This window comes from Sinocyclocheilus rhinocerous, unplaced genomic scaffold (genome assembly GCF_001515625.1).
Source record: "Sinocyclocheilus rhinocerous isolate Xijiao unplaced genomic scaffold, SAMN03320098_v1.1 scaffold4214, whole genome shotgun sequence".
Taxonomy (NCBI): domain Eukaryota; kingdom Metazoa; phylum Chordata; class Actinopteri; order Cypriniformes; family Cyprinidae; genus Sinocyclocheilus; species Sinocyclocheilus rhinocerous.
Genome location: NW_015636077.1, coordinates 131,517 through 141,089, shown reverse-complemented (window position 1 = coordinate 141,089; position 9,573 = coordinate 131,517). Strand labels below are relative to the sequence as shown.

The 9,573-nt window shown below is 35.4% G+C and overlaps 1 protein-coding gene across 1 annotated transcript in view; it reads left to right on the top strand.

The window, feature by feature from the left end:
* The window catches only part of LOC107747669 (TBC1 domain family member 15-like), an 11,011-nt gene extending 3,696 nt beyond the window's left edge, over window positions 1–7,315 (top strand). The window contains exons 2-10 of the mRNA XM_016562265.1: window positions 515–700; window positions 1,253–1,371; window positions 1,825–1,928; window positions 4,439–4,506; window positions 5,210–5,356; window positions 5,469–5,559; window positions 5,628–5,776; window positions 5,909–6,050; window positions 6,800–7,315. Of these exons, the coding sequence (XP_016417751.1) occupies window positions 515–700; window positions 1,253–1,371; window positions 1,825–1,928; window positions 4,439–4,506; window positions 5,210–5,356; window positions 5,469–5,559; window positions 5,628–5,776; window positions 5,909–6,050; window positions 6,800–6,962 (1,169 nt within the window). The 3' untranslated portion in view covers window positions 6,963–7,315. The remainder of the gene's footprint in view (window positions 1–514; window positions 701–1,252; window positions 1,372–1,824; window positions 1,929–4,438; window positions 4,507–5,209; window positions 5,357–5,468; window positions 5,560–5,627; window positions 5,777–5,908; window positions 6,051–6,799) is intronic.
* The last annotated feature ends 2,258 nt before the right edge of the window (window positions 7,316–9,573 follow it).

The window sequence follows — 9,573 nt, the reverse complement described above, 5'->3', positions numbered from 1 at the left end:
TTTTTTTTTTAAATTTTCTGTAAATTACAGCTCTCAAAAATAGTCAATATACTTGTCAATTAAAAGGAACTGTAATCAATCATTTTCACATTTCCGGGGTTCTCAGGAGAAGTTGTCAGAGTTGGGTAAACTTCTATAGTGGTGAGTGAAAACTACATAAAATATAATTATGTTCGCATTTGCTCCAATAGCAAAAGAAAAAATCCACAATAGTGTTTCTCTGACTTTCCAAATGATTACTTTGATCACGTTGGTCAGAACTGAGAACGATGTCAATCACGCCACTCCCTCAGCCAGCAGCATTAACCAGTTTTCTGTAAGTTATAAAGTTTAAGTTGAGTTATAAAATGAAAAAAATTACAATATGAAAAACTAGATTTATGATGTTAATAACTGTAAACATGTCATCACAGTCTGTGCAAAGGGTCCACTGTGAAACAGCACATGTCCCAAGCCATAGTTCATAGTATATCATCTTCAGATGTCTGATTTGTGTCCTGTTTGTGTGATTCAGGTGGCGTGTCGCCTGACGAACGTGGTCTGGTATGGCGCTTTCTGTTTGGCGTGTACCCCTGCAGCTCTACGGCTCTGGAGCGCCCCCTGCTGCTGGAGCAGATGGCGGTGCGCTATCAGGTCATGAAGAGGAAGTGGCAACAGCTGCTTCCTGGAGCCGTTCGTCTGCGTCTTAATGGCACTGATGGTAAATGATATTTCTGAGCAGAACAAACACTTTTAATATGTAACGGTTAGCCCTTATGCTGGGTACACACCACAAGATAATCGGGCTGATTTTTCCCCTTCCGACAACCCTAGGTAGTGTCCCGATTATCTTGGTTGTTCTAAAGATTATCTTATCAGATTTTCCTGTGGTGTGAGGTGTGTTAAGTGTGACTGAATCTGCTCGGAAGAACGTCGGAGGCGCCCCGATCGCGAATCGTAAATATTCAACATGTCAGAAATCCTGATGTGTGGGGGGGAACCCCGAGGACACCACACACTATAGGAGCAAAACGGTTAAATCTAGGATTTTTTATCCTCATGTTTGTGGTCTCTCACATCTTGAAGATCTTATAAGATTTTAAAAATCTTTTAGTGTGTACCCAGCGTTATCAACTCTTACTACCTGCAATAAAAATCAGTGTTGATATTGAAAACCTCTGGTGTATGCATAACTAACCGATGTAACTGATGTTGAACTAATAATAAATAAATATTCTTTTCTCTCTGTTTCTGCCTGTTTTTGTTTTTTCAGCTGAACTGCTGACAGCAGTGAGGTTTTTTGAGCAGAGGCAGGACAGAGAGCAGAATAAACTGCAGTATGAGTCAGAAGAGGCCAGAGAGAAGATGTCCTTTTTGCAACTGCAGGCTCAGGTAAATCTACCTGCTTAAAATGATAGTTCAGCCAAAAATGAAAATTCTGTCATTATTTACTCATCCCTCATGTTGTTCCAAATGTGTATGAGTGTATGACTTTCTTTCTTCTGTGGAACACAAAAGAAGATATATTGAAGAATGTTGGTAACCAAACAGTTTTGGTTCCCATTGACTTCCATAGTATGGACCCAAAAAAAAAATACTATAAACGTCAGTGAGAACCAAAACTGTTTGGCACGATATCTTGTTTTGTGTTCCACTGAAGAAAGAAATGCATACAGTTTTGAAATTACATGAGGGTGGTTAGAGGAGCTAAAAAATAAAAGGGCTTTTGATTTTAAGTTTTTTTTTTTTTTTTAGTTATTACAAAGAGAAAAATTCACAATAAGACCAAGAAAGTGTAATAAGAAGTTGGATCCATGTTGATTTCATGCTGACTTTAATGTGCAGGTGCTATTTGAACGGGTAACCTTTGACCTGGAAGAGCTTCAGGAGGCCATACGCATCATTGACAAAGATGTTCCACGAACAGACCGAGATCTTCCATACTACCGGTGAGAACTTGTTTAATTTGTGCATTTTAATATGCTAAATAAAGGAAATGCCAGTCATGGAATAGTGGAAAAGCACTTACGGTCACAATCCTTTTAGAACCTCTAAAAATAATCTATTTTTTAAATTTGTATATTGACAAATCCTTATGGTAAGTGGCAAGAGTGTGACGAAAATATATTTTGTTGACTCTTATTGTTAACATATTGTTATGACTTTTTATAACAATAAATGTGTTCATTGTCCACCCTGCAGTCCTCATTTATGCCTGTTTAATTTCGTATGTCTGCTCATTTCCTTACAGGAAAGATTTCCTTGTTCCTTGTTCAGATTCCGTGTTTAATTATGCATCTCTATGGCTACATAAATCATTTCTATCTTTATCTACAACCCATGTTGTTTTCTCTTTCAAACTTTCTTTTGTCAAATAGCAGAGTTCCTCAGTATTCTTCATTTCTGCTGAAGAAAGTAGAAAGTCAATTTGTTCTCATGTTCGTTTAAACAAACCTCAAGGAGTTGCCTCATTTTTTGCATCACTAATGTGAGTTGCCAGCTCGAAGTAAACATGGCATTGCCACACCAATATATCAAACAACCTTGGAGCTCAACGTAAATAACACTCAGGAGTCTGTCTCATCATTTCACTGTGGTTAAACAGTAACTAGATTTGAGTACGGTCAACTCAGCTCACTTTGAAAGCATACTTCAGTATCCAAGTACATATAGAATCCACAAAAAGAGCAGAAATGTATAAATATATAGTTCAGTCATGAAACTCTAGATGGCGCATTCTGACGGGGTGTTAACGTAACTGATGATATTCAGAGAGTTAAACGACTTGGCTCAAGCTGATTGGTTCATGCTGCATATGCAGCCAATGAGCTTACTGCCTTGCATTTATATGGCTGGCTAGCATTCACTTGAGATTCCTGCAGCGCGCTTTCAGAGTTCTCTGAAACCCTCCACCTTCCCCAGCTCCACCTGTATAGATCTGCTACGGGTTATTTTATATGCTATTTGTGCAGCAGCAGTATGTCTTAAATACTCATGGCACCGTATCGCCATATGCATTGGCAGTAGCAAGTTCCTGTACTTGCTTGCAGCAGCAGCAATAATCTACAACTACAGCAATAACCAACAGCAGCAGCAATTCAGCAGCAGCCTAGCAGATCTGTTCCGCCAAGACCAAATACATTAACATTGTCATATCCATCACCATGCTAAAATGTTCAGAGAGTTGTCATGATTGAAATATAATTAAAAACATTTCATACACAGCTTGAGTAGCAAGATTGTGTTCAGTTTTAACTCTTTCTTCCATTTTGTATTTGTGGGTAAGAATAAGAAGCATTCATCCGGTACTTAGTGTCTTTCATTCCAACATAAGAAATCATTTCTGGAATCTAAATTGCCGGGAAGATATTTAGCCTCACAGCAGAAGGGTTTTTCAGAACTGAAAATTAATTAATGATTTAAATTCTAAAACTATCAAAACGCTTTAAAAGTTAAATGATCTTTATGCAATATATAGTTCAGTCATGAAAGTCTAGATGGCGCAGGCTGACGGGTTGTTAATGTAACTGATGATATTCAGAGAGTTAAACGACTTGGCACAATCTGATTGGTTCATGCTGCATATGCAGCCAATGAGCTTACTGCCTTGCATTTATATGGCTGGCTAGCATTCACTTGAGATTCCTGCAGCGCGCTTTCAGAGTTCTCTGAAACCCTCCACCTTCCCCAGCTCCACCTGTATAGATCTGCTATGGGTTATTTTATATGCTATTTGTGCAGCAGCAGTATGTCTTAAATACTCATGGCACCGTATAGCCATATGCATTGGCAGTAGCTAGTTCCTGTACTTGCTTGCAGCAGCAGCAATAATCTACAACTACAGCAATAACCAACAGCAGCAGCAGCAATTCAGCAGCAGCGTAGCAGATCTGTTCCGCCAAGACCAAATACATTAACATTGTCATATCCATCCCCATGCTAAAATGTTCAGAGTTGTCATGATTGAATTACATACACTGCAATTATAGGCATGCAGAATAATTACTCATAAAACATAAAGACATTTAAAAAGTATAAATGATGTTTTAGAAGGAATATGGTCACGTAATGCTTTTCCTATTAAGGATTTTTTTTATTATTAAAATAATGCTACTCTTATTTAAAAGAACAAATGATAATTATATAAACTAATATAACATTAGCCTATTTTGCTGCTGTAACATCAAACACAAACTTTCTGCATACCAGTCATCTTTTTCCTGATAACAATAGACCAAATTTTAAAATATCAGCAGACATAAAATGATCGAATTTAATTTAATTTGAGTGTTTTAACAGAGTAAAAGCGAATTTGATTCAATCATACAGTGCATACCTGTATGATTGTACCAAAGTTGTTTTTACTTTGTTAAAATGCTCCTATTAAATTCAATCAGTCCTTTGAAGAATGAAGCATTGGCTGGAGAAAGACTTTCTAATCACTTGTGTTTCATCACAGGAATGAAGGTTCAGGTAACCTGCTTGTCTTGAGAGATATCCTAATCACATATGCTGCTTTTCACCCAGGTACGTGGTTGTAAATACACTTTTTGGTCAGTACTTTTTGTTAAAGAAATTAATACTTTAATTTAGCAAAGACACATTAAATAGTGTACAATTAACAATAAAGATAAATGCTGTTCTTTTTTTGTTATCAGGGATCCTGAAAAAAGAGATCACTTTATCACAAAGATATTAAGCAGTGCAACAGTTTTTATTATTGATAATAATAATAAGAAGAAGAAATGTTTCTTGAGCAGCATATTAGAATGATTTCTGAAGGATCATATGACACTGAAGACTAAAGTAATGGCTGCTGATTTTAAATTCAAAATCCAGCTTTACCATCACAAGAATAAATTAAAATTTGCAATATATTAAAATATAGAAAAATATATATTTTTAAGTGTAATAATTTTTCATAATATTGCTGTTTTACCTTTTTTTTTTTTTTTGAGCAAATAAATGCAGACATATTATGAAATCTTGCCGACCCCAAACTTTTTAACTGTAGTGTTTATTTACACTCTTTTATTTGACTGTTTATTAATCTGATTTTTGGGCGACATCTAGTGGTTAAACTGTGAAGCACTGTGTCTGTGACCAGATGGGAGTGTAGCTGAGGATCCAGCTCTTTTAGTAAAGCAGCTTCCAACTCTGATAAACACCACAACAGAAACAGCATTCATTGTCTAACTTAATCATCAGTTTGTTTCTCTGGTCTCTGCAGAAGTAAGTTACGCTCAGGGAATGAATGATTTGTGCAGTCGCTTTCTGGAGGTGCTGGACTCAGAAGTGGACACTTACTGGAGCTTCTCCTGCTACATGGAGAAGTTTTCCAAAGACTTCCGTGCTGATGGACTGTATCGCAAAATGGGTGAGTTTCCTTTGTTTTTCCAAACTGTTTAGATCTGTTATTAGCACTAATAATTATACAGTTTCTCACTGGATCTATGGTCAAATGCTGTTTCTGTTGTGGTGTTTATCAGAGTTGGAAGCTGCTTTACTAAAAGAGCTGGATCCTCAGCTACACTCCCATCTGGTCACAGACAACATGGAAAAAATCTCTTTTTGTCACAGGTGGGTTTTGATTTTCTTTTTCTTCTCTTTCTGTCACTTTATAAATCGTTCTCTTGTCTTCCATTCAGGTGGCTTCTGTTGGGTTTCCAGCGGGAGTTTGAGCACAGCGATGCTCTGCGTCTGTTTGAGATTTTCAGCTGTGATCATCTGGAGCTCATCTCACAGCAGGTGGATCGGGCTCGATATCAGGAGAGACTGGCACGCAAATACAGCCTGGGTTAAAGTTCTTTCAACTAGTTTTTTAAGAAACCTTATTCCTAGGTCTTAAGCATTTAATGCCTTCCAGACACTGTTTATCATAGACACTAATATATTTCAAATGATTCTGATTTATGACTGTGATCTCCAGAGGATGAACCTGTGACGGAGCTCCAGGCCGTAAACACAGACTTCACTTTTGAACTCTTCATGTGTGCCACCATCTTGCTGGAGAACCGAGAAGCTTTACTCAGCTGCAGGAATGAAGCTCAGCTCATACAGTTTACCAGCAGGTGTGTGTGTGTGGTGTAGACTGGTTAGTAGATTGGTAGATTGGTATGGTTCATTGTAATGTAGACTACATTGATCTCTACAAGCAGGGTTATTATTGTTAACTAAAACTAAAACCATAAACCATTTCATTACTTGAAATAAGCATGAACTGAAATAAAATATTTAAAAGAATTGCTGGTTGCTAAGGCAATATTTCGTATTTTTTGTTTAGTTTAGGTTATCTAAATTAAATGCTAAAACTTAATAAAAGCTATATAAACATATTTAAAAATAATAATAATAAAAATGACAAACACACAACAAAATTACTAAAACTTTAACTAAAATTAAAGTTAAAACAGGAAATATACAAATAAATTCTAATTCAAAATATTAACAAAAACTATAATAGTACATCAATGATACTAAAATAACACTGTCTCCAGGCTGTGGTTTAGGATTTTTACCCAGTGTAGCCTGTCTGAAGACCTTATATTTGTTGTTGTCTTGATATTTTATTTGTAGTAGTATGGACAAAGAATTCAACCAAGTGACTTATAGGAGCAAAAAAATAGGAGTTCATTTATAATAATAATAATAATAATTATTATTATTATTATTATTATTATAATATATATAATTTATTACATATTTTACTTTATTTTAAATGTATATGTCACATTTAAGTGCAATATGTTTTAGGGCTACTATATAATACACAGTTTTCATTCATGGAGCATAAGCATCTAATCATGCTGTCCCTGGTCAGTCTGCAGGGCAAGCTGGACCTGAACAGCACCCTGAAAAAAACTGAGGAACATTTTTACAACTACTGCAAACGCTCAGCCTGGGACTATTTGAGCGGTCGCTGTCGCATGCGCAAGAGCAAAGAGGACCACTTTTTATATCAACTCCGCAACCTGTTCTCCTGAGACCAAAAGGCCTGCATGGAATTTTCCAGAAAACAGTTTTGTTGACAGAAACTCGTGAAATGTGACATTATGTCCAAGTGGAACTTTCATTTTATTCTAAAGAAGGATGCTGCTTTTAACCAGAGTTTTGTACAGGAACCAGATGGACTCCTTCCAGACAGTTCCTTCAGTATTTGATCTTAATTTATAAGGCGTCTATTATGGTGCCAGAATTTATGTGAGAACAACTCAAAACACTAATTTAATCACTCTAAGATAATCAAATAAGTATTTTATATCACTTTTACCCTGATCGTGATTGAATAGATATTTGATAGTACTGAAGACTTGATTAAAGGAATAGTTCACCCAAAAATGGACATTTGCTGAAAATGTACTCACCCTCAGGCCATCCAAGATGTAGATGAGTTTGTTTCTTCATCAGAACAGATTTGGAGAAATTTAGCATTTGTTCACTAATGGATCCTCTGCAGTGAATGGGTGCCGTCAGAATGAGAGTCCAAACAGCTGAGAAAAACATCACAATAATCCACATATAATCCACACGACTCCAGTCCATCAATTAACATCTTGTGAAGTGAAAAACTGCGTGTTTATAAGAAACAAACCCATCATTAAGGCATTTTAACTTTTAATCATTGGTGAACAAGTGATACTAAATTTGTCCAAATCTGTTCCCACAAAGAAACAAACATCTTGGATGGCCTGAGGATGAGTACATTTTCAGCAAAATTTCATTTTTGGGTGAACTATTCCTTTAAGACAGTGTTTTGGTGTCTCTCTTATCTGACACACACATTTGAGGTCTTGGAGTCTTCACTAATGAGCTGATGAGTTGAATCAGGTGTGTTTGAATAGGGAGACATCTAAAATGTGCAGTGTTGCTGGTTCTCCAGGACCAGGATTGGGAACCACTGCTTTAAGCCTATTGACTGCAGAGATGCATTGCATGTTAAGGTGAAGCATGCAATGTCAAAATTCACTTCATTTTGAACAGGATTTTGTACTGCGTTACAGCTGTGCAAAACAGAAAGCAGAAATCCTTATTGGTGATCTAGGCAAGATCTGACTTGTGAGTATTATTCAGTCTCAGAATCATCTTGTGTCTGCGTATTTGTCACATTAGAGCACAATATAATAATAGAAGCATAGTCTCAGTTCAGAGAAGCTCTAGAAGACCCTCTGTGGTGTTGTCTTACCAATCGTAGAGTGATCAAGTATGTACTGATCAGAAATAACACGTTGAACCAGGACACCCTTCACTCCACACTGCATTCGTTTTATTATGTAAGAGGCAAAAGAGTATGGAATATTGCACATTTGGTTATTATTTATTAGAAACTGACACACTATGACACGATTAGTGAGGGAGTGCTGTTAAAGTTGTTTTCTAAGAATATGAAATCACTGACCAACACTTTTTGGGGAGCGGGTACTGTAATTTTGATGCTGTCCACTGATGTTTGAATTATATTTTGAAATTTTGCACAGCATGTTTATTGTGTTTTAATTAATGTAGCAATAATGAAAAGACACTGCAATGTCAAACTGAATCAATGAATTTATCTGCACATTTTAAATGAGTTGAGTGTTCATGTCATTCATGAACTGTGTGTGTGTGTGTGTGTGTGTGTGTGAGAGAGAGAGAGACTGAGAGTGAGTTTTATTTTAAGAATACTGTGACATTTAAGCAGTCAGTTTCTAGTGAGTCACTTCATAAAGAATAGACTCATGCGTGCTAGCCAAGTCTACTGCTACAGAGACTACTGCTGTATTAAATGTTTTTGTGAAATAAAGTGTGGCTATTTGAATATGTGAATATGAATCTTTTTTTTTTTTTTTTTTACATTTTCTCTAAATAAATACTTTTACTGTTGAAGCTGATCATCATCTATGATGCATGGCTCTTTCCTCTAATTAATTACAAACCAAAAATTCTAGTATTAGCCATGCAACCCTGTTTCCACATAATTTATTCATAATTAGATTTTTCCTAAAAATTCTGACACACAGTGACCGACATCCTTTGGGCCTTTCCTAAAGCATGATGGGAAGACAAGTAGATAGTCTTATTCCATTTAATTTTTACAAATATTGTCGTTTTTGACAGCATTTGCCAAGTTTAGGGTTGATCCTGTTACCCAAGTTTTTGAAAATATTGAAAATTCTTAAAGAAATATTTATTTAATGGAACATATAAAACAAGTTTTATATATTTATGCTAAAAATACAACCCTGTTGGCCAACATTTATAATCAATTTTAATGTTTTTTTTTAATCATACACCAAAGTTATTCTAAGAAATTCTCAAATAAATATTTTTCTTTAATTTATAGGAAATATAAAATATTTAATTTATTCAGTTATATTAATTAACTTGAGCTAAATTTGCAACCCTTTTGCTCTTTAACTGTAATAAATTTTGATGTTGATTTTAAAATAAATTACCACAGTTATTGTTAGTAATTCTCAAATAAATATTTTTCTTTAATTAATAGTTAATATTTATTTAGTTATATCAATTAATTTAGGCTAAAATTGCCAATTAAATTGTGACCCTGTCACCCAATAATTGTAATATATATATATATATATATATATATATATATAT